The sequence below is a fragment of the Carcharodon carcharias genome, chromosome 19, assembly GCF_017639515.1.
Source record: "Carcharodon carcharias isolate sCarCar2 chromosome 19, sCarCar2.pri, whole genome shotgun sequence".
Lineage (NCBI taxonomy): Eukaryota > Metazoa > Chordata > Chondrichthyes > Lamniformes > Lamnidae > Carcharodon > Carcharodon carcharias.
This window is the reverse complement of record NC_054485.1, coordinates 97,329,190-97,345,557: the sequence shown is the minus strand read 5'-3', so window position 1 is coordinate 97,345,557 and position 16,368 is coordinate 97,329,190. Positions and strand designations below refer to the sequence as shown.

The 16,368-nt window shown below is 46.6% G+C and overlaps 1 protein-coding gene across 1 annotated transcript; it reads right to left on the bottom strand.

Annotated features, from left to right (window-relative positions):
* Positions 1 to 5,391: 5,391 nt before the first annotated feature.
* On the bottom strand, positions 5,392 to 16,123 carry LOC121291921 (zinc-binding protein A33-like). Its single transcript, XM_041213593.1, has 5 exons — positions 16,082 to 16,123; positions 14,120 to 14,353; positions 11,427 to 11,449; positions 7,737 to 7,849; positions 5,392 to 6,056 (listed from the first exon to the last, which is right to left on the bottom strand). Exons 1-5 carry the CDS (start codon positions 16,100 to 16,102, stop codon positions 5,512 to 5,514), a joined length of 936 nt encoding a protein of 311 aa, XP_041069527.1. The 5' UTR covers positions 16,103 to 16,123; the 3' UTR covers positions 5,392 to 5,511.
* Positions 16,124 to 16,368: the final 245 nt, after the last annotated feature.

The window sequence follows — 16,368 nt, the reverse complement described above, 5'->3', positions numbered from 1 at the left end:
GAAATTATCTGGCCATTCCAATCAGCATAGAATGCAGTTTGTTTAAGAACCTTCCAGTAAAAACAGCAAGCCAAACTTGCATCAAAATGTTTCTTGGGATCGCAACCTATTGTCTGTGCTAACCCATTCCCATCGCTTCATAGGTGTCAAGAGTTACAGATCCATTGATCAATCTCTAACCTGTTCACGTGCATCGAACGTGAGGACATCTGCTGAAAGGGACAAGTAGTGCTCCTTTTTGCATGAACTTCTTATTTAGAGCAGAGACCAAGATGTTTTACTTGTCCACCTCTACCTCCACATTTCCTCCACCTCCCCTTTTGGCTCCACCCATATCCAATGCAGCTGAAACTCTCATTCACGCTTTCTTCACCCCGAGGCTCTTGAGGTCAGCCTCCTGAGTTCCTCCCTATATAAAATTCTTCCAACTGTATCACACCCTACACAAGATCTTTGCTCATCTGTTGTTGTTGTGGGTGTAGTAGTCATGGGTCTGGACTTACAGGTAGTGCTGGAGGCAATGCTGTTAGGAAACTCTATCTTTTATTAAACATTACATATTTAACATTAACCTTATATACTACACTCTGTTCCTGCTGTCCTTGCAAAACTCCAATGGCTTTGGGGCTCTACACCACTTTCTAGCTCCAAAACACTTCAAATTCATTTAAAACCCTTTCTCATTTACAAACCTGTCCATTGCCCCACTCCTTAAAATGGCAATCTCCTCAAGTCCTACTCACAAGTCTATCCTCCATACTTCCAACTCAGCCCAGGTTTGCATCTCTCCTTTCTGACTATATTAACCTCAGTTGAAGAAAGGAGAGAGACAGAAATCAGGTAACTATAGGCTCTCTAGCCTAACAAATGTCATAGGGAAAATGTTAGAATTCATTGTTAGGGAGATAATAGCAGGACATTTAGAAAACCATAATAAAATCAGGCAGAATCAACATGATTTTGTGAAAGAGAAATCATGTTTGACTAATTTATTTGAGTTCATTGAGGAAATAATAAGCAAGGTGAATAAAGGGGAACCTGTGGATGTGGTGTACTTAGATTTCCAAAATGCAATTGAAAAGGTGCCACACAAAAGTCTACTGCACAAAATAGGAGCTGGACAGGTAATGTATTAGCATGGATAGAGGACTGGTTAGCTAACAGGAAGCAGGATATAAGGGTAAGTGGGTCATTTTCAGGTTGGCAAGCTGTAACTCATGGAGTGCCACAGGGATCAGTGCTGGGGCCTCAATTCTATACAATCTACATCAAAGGCATGGATGAAGGGGCTGGATATATGGTAGCTAAATTTGCTGATGAGATAAAGGTAGGTAGGAAAGTAAGTTGTCAAGAGGACATAAAGAGTCTCAAAGGGATTTAGAATTGTTAAGTGAGTGGGCAAAACATTTGGCAGACGGAATATAATTTGGGAAAATGTGAACTTGTCCACTTTGGCAGGAAGAATAAAAAAGCGGCAAATTATTTAGAGAGAGGAAAATTGCAGAACTCTGTGGTACAGAGGGATCTGGGTGTTCCTGTTACAGGAATCACAAGAAGTTATTATGCAGGTACAGCAAATGATTAGGAAGGTAAATGGAATGTTGGCATCTTTTGCAAGGGGAATCAAGTATAAGAATGGGGAAATGTGGTTAGTGAGACTGTATCTGCAGTGCACTGTACAGTTTTGGTCTCCTTCCTTAAGAAAGGACATCATTGCATTAGAAGCAGTTCAGAGGAGGTTCATTCGACTGTATGGAGGGGTTAGTATATGGGGAAAGGATAAACAGGTTGGGTTTGTACCCAGTGTAATTTAAAAGAATGAGAGATGATCTTATTGAAACATATAGATCTGGGTTTTCGCTTGCTGATTGGGTGCACAGAGCTGAGGCATTTTGCAATTCTGTGAACCTGACCCAGGAACAAGAAGCCCAGAAGTGGCGATTTTCGACCTGGGTGCGGGTTGGATTATAAATCGGGCTCAAAGTCCCTGGGATAAGTGCAGAGGAGGGCTGGCAAGAAGCCCTGTCTCTGTGCATCAGCACTGTGTGAAAGACTGAAAAAAGAACAAAACAAACACATCCCTCCAGGCCTCAAGCCCTCACACATTCCTATGCCACCTCATGTCCCATCCACGCACAGACCCCGATATACTCCAGGCCAACCTATCCCCATGCCCACCCACCACAGCCCCTAATAACTCCTATGCCTACCCATGCCCTCCACTCATCCCCATGGCCCTTTATAGCTCCTATGCCAACTTAGTCCCAACTCATGTTAACCCATGCCCCCCAAACCCCATTCATTGCCCTTATCCCCTTCACGCCAGTATCCGCCATGGGCAAAACTCAGGAGCCATGCTGACATAAAATAATGTGTGTTGAGTGATGATTCACTGTTTTAAAAAACATTCTCATTGATAAAAAAATTTCAATACATCAAAATTCCTTCAACTAACCTCTTATGAAAACCAACATTTCACTTAAATCCTTAATCTCTTATGAAAACACACATCTGTATTCTATAACCACATGGAGTTGTCAATCAAATTGCTCATTTAACAGGTACCCCACTGTGATAATGTTAGGTTGTAAAATCAGCCATGCAACACAAATCATATAATGACAACCTTCAGGCTTATGTCCTCAGAGTGAAATAGCCAGCACTGATCTTTTTAAAACTCCACACATTTTTTTTTTAAATGTAAAGCCAGCAAAGTTAAATCCCTTGAAAGCTTTGACAGGTCCATGAGCTTTGACATTTCTTTGACAGCTTTGACATCTTCAAAGTTCCGATGAGTTTATGGACTATTGCATACATTCATGTTTACTTTTAACAATCCCAAAAGGCATCTGGCTTCTCCCAAAGGGTATCTGACATCTGCCAAAGGTGTCCCGGGACCATAACAAAAGGGATACATTAACTGTCCAAAATGGTACCCTGGCTATCCAGATGAATCCACAAGGTTCAGATCAGCTCCTACCAGGTCTAATCTGCATCTACATCACCAAAGTCACTCATGAGTGGAGGCAGCTGCTGATTTATATTAGTAGCTGCCTCTGGGAACTACGAATGTGCGATTTCCTTCCCCGAGAAAATGCCAGGGCCCAGGTTCAGAGGCAGGACTTCCGGGTTTTGGCTTCTGCCGGCATTTCCAACTGAGACAAAGTTCAGGCCATAAATTCCTGAGGGGACTTGGCAGGGTGGATGCTGAGGGGATGTTATCCCTTGTGATGGAGTCTAGAACTAGTGGACACCACATTCAAATTAGCACTCTCCCATTTAAAACGGAGATGGAGGGGGATATTTTACTCCCAGAGGATGACTAGTCTGTGGAACTCTCTTCCCCAGAGAGCAGTGGAGGTCGGGTCATTGAATATGTTCAAGGCTGAGGTAGACAGGTCTTTGATTGACCTTGGGAAGCTAAGGGTTATGAAGGACAGGCAGGAAAGTGGAGTTGAGGCCACAATCAGATCAGCCAGGACCTTATCGAACAGCAGAGCAGGCTCAAGGGGCCAAATGGGCCACTCCTACTCCTAATTATTGTGTTTGTGCCCTAGCTCTGGCTTGAGTCACAGAATCATCAGCCACTTTGGTTTGACATTCCACCAAAACCTTATACCTTGCAATCTCTATCCATTCCTTGAAAAGCATCCTTTACACCTTAAATCACTTAAACTTTAATCCACTCTTTTCCAGTCACCACTCACTCCTCTGTATTCAATTCTGCAGAATACTTGGCAAAATCTTATTAAATTACAGGTGTGATTAAAGGATATAAATGTATTCTTTCGTGGGATGGGAGTGCCACTGGCAGGGCAAGTATTTGCTGCCCATCCCTAATTGCCCTCAAATTGAGTGGCTTGCTGGTGCATATCAAAGGACAGGTAAGAGTCAACCACATTGCTGTGGGTCTGGAGTCAAATGTAGGCCAGACCAGGTAAGGATGGCAGATTTCCCTCCCTGAAAGGAAAATTAGTGAACCAGATGCATTCAATGATAGCTTCATGGCACCGGCTCTGAGACTAGCTTTCAGTTTCCAACTCATTTCCTCTTTAAGTGAATTTAAATTCCACCAGTTGCTGTGGTGGGAATTGAACCTGTTTCCCCAAAGCATCAGCTTGGGCATTTGATTACTATTCCTGTAAGATCACCACAATGCCACCATGCTCCCCTAAAGCAGCTTATAGTTTCGTGTGGCACTTTTGAGGTAGCAAAGGCATCCCAGGGCATTTCACAGGAGCGTTGTAAGACAATACTTGACACAGTGCACAGAGGAACGGGTGATTAGGGCAGGTAGCCCAAAGGTTAGTCAAAGAGTTTGGTTTTAAGGAGCAATTTGGAGGAGAAGAGAAAGGCAGAGAGGCGCAGGGAGGGAATGCCAAAGGTTAGGGCTGTGGTGGCTGAAGGCCTGGTCTCCAAAATGGTGCTGCGATGAAAATTGGTGATGCACAAGAGGCCAGAATTAAAGAAGCACAGATATATATCTTGGAGAGTTGTGTGCCTGAAGGAAATTTCAGAGATAGGGATGGGCCAGACCGTGGAGGGATCCAAAGGATGAGAAATTTAAAATTGAGGTATTATCAGACTGGGAGCTGATGTCAAATCAGTGAGAACAGGGGTGATAGGTGATCTGGTGCAAATATTATGGAGGCTGCTGCGGGCCTTTTGTTTATATGAGAGAATGATCAACGGGTAGCAGTGAATGGCAGGGAGCATTGCTGAATCCGGGGCACTGAGGTTGGTAATGTGAAGACAGGAGGGTTGGTATTCTGGAGAGAAGGAAATAATTGCTTTTACAAAAACAACTTTCTTCCCTTCAGGATGGTTCAAAGTGTTTTACAGCCAATGTGATGGAGAAAATGCAGTAGCCAACTTGTGGAAAGGAGCTGCAGTTGTGTGATAATGGACCAACTTATATATTTTTTTTGAGATGTTGGCCGCGGGATTAATATTTGTGACCCTCGGGTGAACGACACGACTCTTCCTCAAGCCTTGGCTATGGAATCCTTTACGTCGAGCCGAGGGGGGAAAGGGGTCCTCAGGCTAAAGTCACATGTGAGGGTGTTGGGCTTCCCCTCAGTACTGCACCGAGAGTGTCAGCCTGCATTTTGTGTTCAAGTCTCTGGAATCTGGGCTTGAACCTGCAACCTTCCACTTTAGGGAAAGTGCTACCCACTGAGCGATGGCCGTCGGTTGACATCCAAGGAGCCTAAGAACCACCTTCATCAGAAACTAGCTCCTGGGATGTATCACTGGGCCAAGAGATCAACTCATCCACCACCCACCCCACGTACCACCTCCCCCCTCTCCCTCCCCGCCCCCACATTCCCCCACACCCCCACCCTCCAAGTGAAAACCCTCTCAAAACAACAATTGCATTGGGCTCATAAATGTTGGCAGTGAACTTTATAATCAAATTCCATTATCCAATGGGTAAGGTGCTATGCTGGACAACATTTACTCCATGGATATTCAGCCCTCCAATCCCTTCCTTCTCCCTTTTTTCAAATGTCATAAATACAAATGGAAAAGCTTCAGGATTTCTGCCTCTGACATTTCCATGTTAGGCAGAGGGAAAAGGAAGGGATAGATTTTCTCCACAAAGTGATCAGAGAAGGTGTAGAGATGGGACATGTCACCGCCATTGTAAAATGATATTTGACCCCCTTCATAATCCAGGTAGACTCCAATCCTGTCGGGCTTGATACCTGCACAGCACAAAGAGCCAGATCTGCCTTGGGACGCATGCACTTTCCCATTCCACAGCTGGACGGTCCAAAAACCGTTGGCAGGCGTCAGTGGGATGTCATCGCTCCTGTTGACAGTCTCCTTGGCCATGCCGATGATCCAGCCAGACATGCCCTCTACTTCTACCTCCCAGTAGTGCCTCCCAGAGGTGAACCCTTCTGTCGCTAGCACCGAGACACAGAAGGTGAATCTCTTGGGAGTCTCCGGTAGCTGCTTGAACTTGGCGCGACGCTTGACCATGGTGTGGTCCTTGGACAGAATAAGGCAGGGGTTTGCCGTCTCTGAGTCGAGGGTCAAAGGAGCTGGAACTGGAATGCAGACATCAGTCAGTCAAGCCATTCACTAGAACATGAGAGTTCAACTGTCAGAGTGCACATGTTAAAAAGGAGGAAGCTAAGAATAAGATGGTGAATCAGGTGAGGCTTCTTCAACCTAAAAGGTAATGAAGTTTGGAAAGAAAGGTTTGCATTGATTGCACAATTGAAAAAGCCAACAGAGTTCATAATGGAATGTGTTTTGCTGTATAGCCCCTGCTAGGAAATGTGGCGGCTAATTCGGGCACAGCAAAGTTCCATAAAGCAAAGCGATAATGGCCAGGTTGATCAACTGTTTTCAGTGACTGTTGCTAGAGGGATAAATGTTGGCCAAGACCAAGATCTTTGAAGGTGACAGGGCATCTTGAGAGAGTGGTTAGTAAAGCATATGGGTTTGGGGCTTCATAAATAGAGGCATTGAATATGAAAACAGGGAAGTTATGCTGCATCTTTATAATGCTCTGGCCAGGCTACAACTGGAGTTTTACATCCATACTGGTCACCACATTTTAGGGAGGATGTGAAGGTTCTTGGGAGAATGCAGAGGAGAGTTACCAGAATGGTTCCTGAGATGAAGGGTTTCAGCTAACAGGTGAGATTGGGGAAGCTGCGATGGTTCTCCTTGGAACAAAGCAGGTTGAGAGGAGATTTGATAGAGGTGTACAAGTTATGACTTGCTTAGATAAAGTAGACAAAGAAAAGATGCTCACATTAGCTGATAGTACAAGGACTAGGAGAAACAGATATGAAATATTAGGCAATAGATGCAGGGGGAGATATGAGGGAAAACATTTTTATGCAGCAAGTGGTAATGAGTAGAAAATCGCTGCCTTCCAGGGTGGTAGAAGCAGAGAAGATCCATACTTTCAAAATGAAACTGGATGGGCATTTGAAGGAATTAGACTTGTTACAGGGTGAGAGCTGGGGGAACGGGACTAATTTACAGAGAGCTGGAATGGACTTGATGAACTCCATTGCTCTCCAAAACAGTGTCACGGAACCTTTTACATTCACTTGAGTGGGCAGACAGGACCTCAGTTTAACCTTCCAACTGAAAGACAGCACCTCTAGCAATACAGCACTTTCTCAGTGCTGCAATGGGAGCGTCAACCTGGATTATGTGCTTGAAGGGTCTGGAGTGGGACTCACACAACCTTCCGGCTCAGAGGCAAGGGTGCTACAAGCTCAACCATGGCTGGCACCAACCAGGGAAGGTATATGCAGCAGAGAATTATGTAGGTTCAAGGGTCAATTGCATTGTCTTTAGAAAGTTAAAAGGATTTTGGAATACAGTGAGAATACGGGTAGGCAAGACTGATGTCATGGATATAGCTGGGGCTTTTTGTAGACTTTTTTGTATCTAAAATTTCTTTAGGAGTTAGGCCTCAATTTGGCCAAACGCCATATTTTGAGTCTCACATGATGTAATATAACAGGCTAGACCAGTTATTTAGCATGTTCTGTATGAAATTGAAAACTGTCTGCCTGTTACCGATAACTATTTATCTTAGCCTCTCTTTATGAGCTTCACCAGGGAGTAAAACTGAGTGACAATATTTAAACCTGCAGCTGGTTGAGTCAAGTTTATTTTTGACATAGTTCAGTGGGGCATGGTCTGTTAGCTGGGCCATTAGGTAGCTTTTAGTCTGTAAGTCCATGACAGAAAAGAGTTACCTGGGTTGATGACGCTCAGCATCTGTTTCCATGCTGCATACTGCAGAGGCCCATTAAACTCCCCCAAACTCATGTCAGACGGCTGTAGGATAGGCTCATTGTGTAAGTCACTTCTGAAAAGTCAAGAACATAATTATCAAACGTACTTTGGGGTACTTCCTTACAACCGTTTCATTTGCACTGTGAGCGAAGGTGTAAATATTGAATATGTGAGTGTACCAGCAGGTCAAAATACAAGTCGGTGCATGTGTGTATGTGTGTGCAAGTGTTTGAAAACATGTGGAGAATGAGTGTACCTTCATGTGTTTTGAGGTTTTCCGTGCGAGTGCATCTGTAGCTCTGTGTGAAAGTCCGGATGTCTGAGCTTATGTATGTGTGCATGTAGGAAATGTAGCCTGAGTTAGTGTATGAATATATTTATGTGTGTGACTATGTATGAGGAAGCTGGTGTGAACCTGTGAGTGTGTTTACATATGTATGAATGTGCTTATGCATGTATGAGTCCAGTTGTGTTTCTCTATGCATGAGTCGGAGTGTGTTTCTGTATGTGTGAATCTCTGTGTGTTTCTGTATGCATGGCTTTGTGTGCCAGTGCTTTTAGTATTCTTTCGTGGGAAGTGGGCATCGCTGGCTAGGCCAGCATTTATTGCCCATCCCTAATTGCCCTTGAGAAGTTGGTGGTGAGCTGCCTTGTTGAACCTCTGAAGTCCATCTGGTGTAGGTACACCCACAGTGTTGTTGGGTGGGGGGGGGGGGTAGTTCCAGGATTTTGACCCAGCGACAGTGAAGGAACTGCAATATATTTCCAAGTCAGGATGGTGAGTGACTTGGAGGGGAATTTCCAGGTGGTGGTGTTCCCATGTGTCTACTGCCCTTGTCCTTCTAGATGGTAGTGCCTGTGGGTTTGGAAGGTGCTGTCTAAGGAGCCTTGGTGAGTTTCTGCAGTGCATCTTGTAGATGGTAAACACTGCTGCTACTGTGCGTCAGTGGTGGAGGGAGTGAATATTTGTGGATGTGGTGTCAATCAAGTGGGATGCTTTATCCTGGACAGTGTCAAGCTTCTTGAGTGTTGTTGGAGCTACACTCATCCAGGCAAGCGGAGAGTATTCCATCACACACCTTGTAGATGGTGCACAGGCTTTGGGGAGTCAGGAGGTGAGTTACTTGTCAAAGGATTCCTAGCCTCTAACTTGCTCTTGTAGCCACAGTATTTATATGGCTAGTCCAGTTCAGTTTCTGGTCAATGGTAATCCCCAGGACACTGCTAGTGGGGAATTGAATGTTGGAAATGCCATTGAATATCAAGGGATGATGATTAGATTCTCTCTTGTTGAAGATGGTTATTGCCTGGCATTTGTGTGGTGCAAATGTTACTTGCCACATGTCAGCCCAAGCCTGGATATTGTCCAGGTCTTGCTGCATTTGGGCGTGGACTGCTTCAGTATCTGAGGAGTTGCGAATGCTGCTGAACATTGTGCAATCATCAGTGAACATCCCCACTTCTGTCGTTATGATGGAAGGAAGGTCATTGATGAAGCAGCTTGAGATGGTTGGGCCGAAGATAATACCCTGAGGGACTCCAGCAGTAATGTCCTGGAACTGAGATGATTGACGTCCAACAAATGTAGCCAATTTCTTTTGTGCTAGGTATGACTCCAATCAATGGAGAGTTTTTCCCTGATTTCTATTGACTCCAGTTTTGCCAAGGCTCCTTGATGCCACACCCGGTCAAATTCTGCCTTGGTGTCAAATGCAGTCACTCTCACCTCACATCTGGAGTTCAGCTCTTTTGTCCATGTTTGAACCAAGGCTGCAATAAGGCCAGGAGCTGAGTGACCCTGGTGGAACCCAAACTGGGCGTCAGTGAGCAGCTTATTGCTAAGCAAGTGCCACTTGATAGCCCTGTTGATGACCCCTTCCATCGCTTTAAAGATGATTGAGAGTAGACTGATGGGGCAGTTACTTTGTCATCCCGTGGATGGTGACGGTGGTTCTGGGATATTGGCAATGAGGTGCAACTTTGTAAGAATGACTAGTTCAGCTACTGTGATGGGATGTGAACCCTTGGCCCCAAGGCCATTAGCCTGGGCCTCTGGATTACTAACACAGTGACACTACCACTGCTCCACCATCTCCACCTGCACAAACCTGTGGGGGTGTTTATGTATGTATCTATGTGCATGTTTATGTATCTATACATATGTGTGCGTGCGTGTGTGTTTGAGAGTTTGCAAGTCTATCTCTGTGGCTATGCATGGGTTTATGGGACAATTTTAACATAATTCACAGGGTGGAAATACCATGGGATTGGATGGGTTCCCAGTTTTATATTCCAGCAAACATCACTCTCCACTGACTCCAACAAGTGAGGAATCGTGGAGGGATACAAAACCAGCTTTCTCCTCTGCCCCCTACGCTCCCACCCCTCACCCTGGCTTCACCCCCGTCCAACTCGGTGGGCAGGTGTAAGAGGGCAGCTCCTGTTAAGGCTGCCTTGGTAACAAACACTTTGCCGTCAGGAAAAGTGTTCACTACATTTCCGTGCTGTTGTTACAATACAGACAAGGGTTGCATTGTGAATGCACCAATATGGCAACCAATATTGCGCATTGCAACACAAGCTGGTTGTGTTCAAGGCATGAAAGCCTTTCCTGGCTGTAGAGACCTAGGGCAAAACTTTTTAGTTCAGCGGGCGAGCGCCCGATCTGCTCAAGCGTGAAATGATGGGGGTTGATATCGGGCGAGTGTCCTGACGTCAATGCACAGTCGCGCGTTACCTCAGTCGGTGGGCACGCGCCGGAGTCAGCCTGCTGACAATTAAAAGGCCCGTTAAAGGCCATAAAAGAATCAATTAAGTTAAATTTTTTCGCTGCCCGTTTCCGAAAGCAAATAAAAATTTAAATTTTAAAATGTAGTTGATAACGTCCCTGCTCATGTGACAGTCACATGATGGGACATGTTTTATAACATTTTTCAAATCTTTATTGTTTTCTTTACAAAGCTCTTCATCTCCCTGAGTCAGCTCTGTGCCTGAGGGCGATTCTGCAGTGTGCACAGGCGCACACGAGTGAAGTTCGCACTCGCCCTGCTCTTGCTCCCCCTCCCCCCCCCCCCAACCCCACCCCCAGCTCAGACAGGCAGCGCTGAGCGCCACTGCTCACGCTTAACACTGGGCGAGCCTTAACTGGCCCACCAGCATGGAATCACCCTCTGGCCTTGATCACGGGCAGCTTCCTAACCGCTTTCGCTCACCCCCACCAGGGGCTAAATTCTGCCCCTAGTTTTCTCCTGTTGTCTCTTGTGCCCTTGGCTCGTTCCTGTTTTTGATGCTGGTTCACTTGACTGCACCCCACCCCATCCCACCCCACCTGACCCCACCCCACCCTCCCCCACCCCGCCCACCCGCTCCCTCCTCCTCCCCCCCACCTTCCCACCAAGTGTACCTCACTCTTATTATGCCAGCTTAGGCAGTCTTCAGCAGGGTATTCAGCTCAGAGTATTGCAGCGGTCCCTGATACTGTCCTCAGCAGTGTGTATACTATGTATTACTATATATATATATACTCACAAGTACTCATTATCAATTATACACACATATACACTCACAAACAATCACACTCTCAAAAAAACATTCAGGGTTAAAAACACTCGTGTGATTTAACTGGACAAGTGTTGTAAGGAGTTACCTACCTTTGAAGGACACCCTTAATATCCTAAATAAATAAAAACAGAAGCACAATTAATAAAGCCAAGCAATTTTCTTCTCACAGCTAATAAGAGGGAACTCAAACAAATGGATATTAACAGTCCAAAGAATCGGGTGGGAAATTCACTGTTCAATTGTTGGATATTTGTCTTCTCACCTCCATTAGAGAATACCGGATCCCTTTTTATCTTCCTTGGGGCAATGATCATTCTGTTAAAATCTTCTGAGTTTGCACAGCTTACCTGACCTGTCCTGAAGAGCCGGGGAGCATGACTAACTGGATTGCTGTACGGAGAATCAGCAGAGATTTAGTGGGCTGAATGGTCTGCTTCTGTGCTCTGATGTCTCTATGGCTCTATCAGGAGGTGCACTGGCTCCTGCGATAGGGGTGTGGGACTCTCACAGGTACATCTATGAAACCATTTCTGGACAATCTCCCCAGCACTCTTGGAACTAAATCCCAGATTACCCCCCTCCCCCCCACCACCCACCCTAACAGCACAGTGAGACTCCCCGCCTAACTGCACTGTGGGATTAACTCCACCCACCCCCACAACAGCGCTGTGGGATTATCCCCCTCCCCCACAACAGCGCTGTGGGATTATCCCCCTGCCCCACAACAGCGCTGTGGGAATACCCCCCCCTAACAGCGCTGTGGGAATACCCCCCCCCTAACAGCGCTGTGGGAATACCCCCCCCCCTAACAGCGCTGTGGGAATACCCCCCCCCTAACAGCGCTGTGGGAATACCCCCCCCCTAACAGCGCTGTGGGAATACCCCCCCCCTAACAGCGCTGTGGGATAACCTCCCCCTAACAGCGCTGTGGGATAACCTCCCCCTAACAGCGCTGTGGGATAACCTCCCCCTAACAGCGCTGTGGGATAACCTCCCCCTAACAGCGCTGTGGGATAACCTCCCCCTAACAGCGCTGTGGGATAACCTCCCCCTAACAGCGCTGTGGGATAACCTCCCCCTAACAGCGCTGTGGGATAACCTCCCCCTAACAGCGCTGTGGGATAACCTCCCCCTAACAGCGCTGTGGGATAACCTCCCCCTAACAGCGCTGTGGGATAACCTCCCCCTAACAGCGCTGTGGGATAGCCTCCCCCTAACAGCGCTGTGGGATAGCCTCCCCCTAACAGCGCTGTGGGATAGCCTCCCCCTAACAGCGCTGTGGGATAGCCTCCCCCTAACAGCGCTGTGGGATAACCTCCCCCTAACAGCGCTGTGGGATAACCTCCCCCTAACAGCGCTGTGGGATAACCTCCCCCTAACAGCGCTGTGGGATAACCTCCCCCTAACAGCGCTGTGGGATAACCTCCCCCTAACAGCGCTGTGGGATAACCTCCCCCTAACAGCGCTGTGGGATAACCTCCCCCTAACAGCGCTGTGGGATAACCTCCCCCTAACAGCGCTGTGGGATAACCTCCCCCTAACAGCGCTGTGGGATAACCTCCCCCTAACAGCGCTGTGGGATAACCTCCCCCTAACAGCGCTGTGGGATAACCTCCCCCTAACAGCGCTGTGGGATAACCTCCCCCTAACAGCGCTGTGGGATAACCTCCCCCTAACAGCGCTGTGGGATAACCTCCCCCTAACAGCGCTGTGGGATAACCTCCCCCTAACAGCGCTGTGGGATAACCTCCCCCTAACAGCGCTGTGGGATAACCTCCCCCTAACAGCGCTGTGGGATAACCTCCCCCTAACAGCGCTGTGGGATAACCTCCCCCTAACAGCGCTGTGGGATAACCTCCCCCTAACAGCGCTGTGGGATAACCTCCCCCTAACAGCGCTGTGGGATTCCTCCCCCTAACAGCACTGTGGGATTCCTCCCCCTAACAGCACTGTGGGATAACCTCCACCTAACAGCACTGTGGGACAACCTCCACCTAACAGCACTGTGGGATAACCTCCCCCTAACAGCACTGTGGGATAACCTCCCCCTAACAGCACTGTGGGATAACCTCCCCCTAACAGCACTGTGGGATAACCTCCCCCTAACAGCACTGTGGGATAACCTCCCCCTAACAGCACTGTGGGATAACCTCCCCCTAACAGCACTGTGGGATAACCTCCCCCTAACAGCACTGTGAGATTACCCCCGCTAACAGCACTGCGTGATTACCCCACTAACAGCACTGCGGGTTTACCCCCAGCCCCCCCACCCCCAACAGCACTGTGGGATTACCCCGCCTCTAACAGCACTATGGGATTACCTCTCCCCCCTACTAACGGCACTGTGGGATTACCTCCCCGCCAACCTAACAGCACTGTGCGATTACCCCCCCTAACAGCACTGTGGGATTACCTCCCCCTAACTGCACTGTGGGATTACCCCCTTTAACAGCACTGTGGGATTACCACCACCCCACCCCCTCCCCCCCCAACCCCGCAACAGCACTGTGGGATTCCCCCCCTCCAACAGCACTGTGGGATTACCCGCCTGAACAGCACTGTGGGATTACACCCCACCGCACCCCCCCCCCACCCCCTGCCTAACAGCACAGTGGAATGACTATCACCATACTAACTGCAATGGCTAAAGATGGTGGCTCACTATCACCTTCTCAAGGGGAACTAGCGACAGACATGGAATTTTGGCCTCTGCTAGTGAAGCCCACATTCCCGGGATGAATTTTTTTAGTCCTGGCTGGCTGTAGAGTGTCAACCTTCTCACCGTTAGAAGCCGGCTTTGATCGTCTGTGTGAATCAGCGAGCGCATCTCAGCAATGAACTTCTCGATGGAGCTGCTCTTCTTGGAGATTAGTTTGAGGTTTACCTCCAGTGACTGCACCAGCTCCTCCGATTCCCTCCTCAGCTTGTCACTCATGGTGCTTTCCTGTTCCTGCAGGAACCGGTACAGTTTGGAAAATTCCGCTTCAATGTTTTCCTGGAGACTCTTCACCAGCTCCTGGACATAAAGGAGGGGAAAAATGGACAGTTAACAGTCACACGAACATACAAAGATACGATTTAGTAGCAGGAGTAAGCCAATCGGTCCCTTGAGCCTGCTCCACCGTTCAATAAGATCTTGGGTGATCTGACTGTAACCTCCACCCAACATTCCCGCATACCTCCGATAACCGTTCACCCTCTTGTTAGTCAAGAACCTATCTAGCTCTGCCTTAAAAATATTCATAGAGTCTGCTTCCACCGCCTTTTGAGAAAGAGAGGTCCAAAGACTCACAACCCTCTGGCAGATGTTAGGCTGACTGGCCTTTAGTTCCATGCTTTCTGCCTCCCTCCCTTTTTGAATAAAGGAATTACACTTGCTATTTTCAAATCAAATAGAACCTTCCCCGAATCTAAGGAATTTTAGAAAACTGAAACCAAGGCATCAGCTATCTCACTAGTCACTTCTTTCAAGATCTTAGGGTGAAGTCCATCCGGACCTGGGGATTTGCCAGCCCATAGCCCCAATAACTTGCCTAGTGCCACTTGCCTGGTGATTGTAACTTTTCCCTCGAGTTCCTTCCTCCCTTCCATTTCCTCATTTCCAGTTATTTCTAGGATGACGTTACTCGTATCCTCTATAGTGAAGACCGGTGCAAAATTCATCCACCATTTCCTTACTTTCCATTATCAATTCCCCAGACTCACTTTCTATAGGACCAACGCTCACTTTGTTAACTCTTTTCTTATAGAAACTCTTACTCTCTGTCTTTATATTTTTAGCTAGCTTTCTCTCATACTCTAATTTTTCACTCCTTATTAATCTTTTTTGGCATCCTTTGCTGTTCTTTATATTCTATCCACTCTCTTGACCTGCCACCTATCTTAGAGCAATTATATGTTTTTTTTCTTTAAGTTTAATACGGTCTTAAACTTTTTTAGTTAACCACAGATGGTGGGCCCTCCCCTTGGAATTTTTGTTTCTCTTTGGAATGTATCTATTCTGTGCATTCTGAATTATCCCTTTAAACATCTGTCACTGAACCTCTATTGACCTATCCCTTAACTTCATTTGCTAGTTCACTTTAGCTAGCTCCACTTTCATACCATCATAGCTGCCCTTATTTAAGTTTAAAACATTAATCTTGGATACACTAGTCTCCCACTCAAACTGAATGTAAAATTCAATCATATTATGATCACTGCTACCTAGATATGTCTTCACTATGAGAGAATCAATTAATCCTATCCTATTGCACAGTACCGGGTCTAGTATAGCCTGCTCTCTGGTTGGTTCCAGAACATGCTGGTCTAAGCAACTATCTTGAAATCATTCTATGAACTCCTTTTCTAAATTACCTTGGCCCATCTGATTTTTCCAGTCTATATATAGATTAAAATTCTCCACGATTATCGCTGTAATTTTCTGACAAGCTCCCATTATCACTTCCTTTACACTCTGTCTTACCCTGTAGTAGCAATTAGGGGACACGGACACCATTCCCACAAGTAACTCCCTCCCTTTATCATTCCTCACCTAAACACAAACTGCTCCTACATCCTGCTTTCCTGAAATTATGTCATCCCTTTCACATGTCCAGCCATACTTATGTGCTTGAATTAATTACTTAATTATTTTATTGAATTATTTATTTTCTTTTATGTATTTATTAATCTTCTCACAAGTTCCTGTGCCATTTTAAACATTAGGAATAGAACAGACCTTGACCACTTATCACATACTCACCAAATGGCTAGCTTCTTCCATTGTAGTAGAGCAAGAACGAGTTCTTACAGGGTGAAAAAGTGAGAAAAAGCAAATGAGCACCTCCCTCCCCTCCTCACCAAACCCCCTCAGCTCACCAGACACTCACACTATGTTGAGGTTGCACACTCAGTGCTTGTCACACTGAGAATGTGCAAATGTATATGTTCTAAACAAAGGGACTAGCTGAGCCCAGGTACAGCTGGGCCAGTTCTAGCTAGTTTCCTTAGTTAACTATTTTAGCTCCTGCTAGTGGATAGCTTCTATCC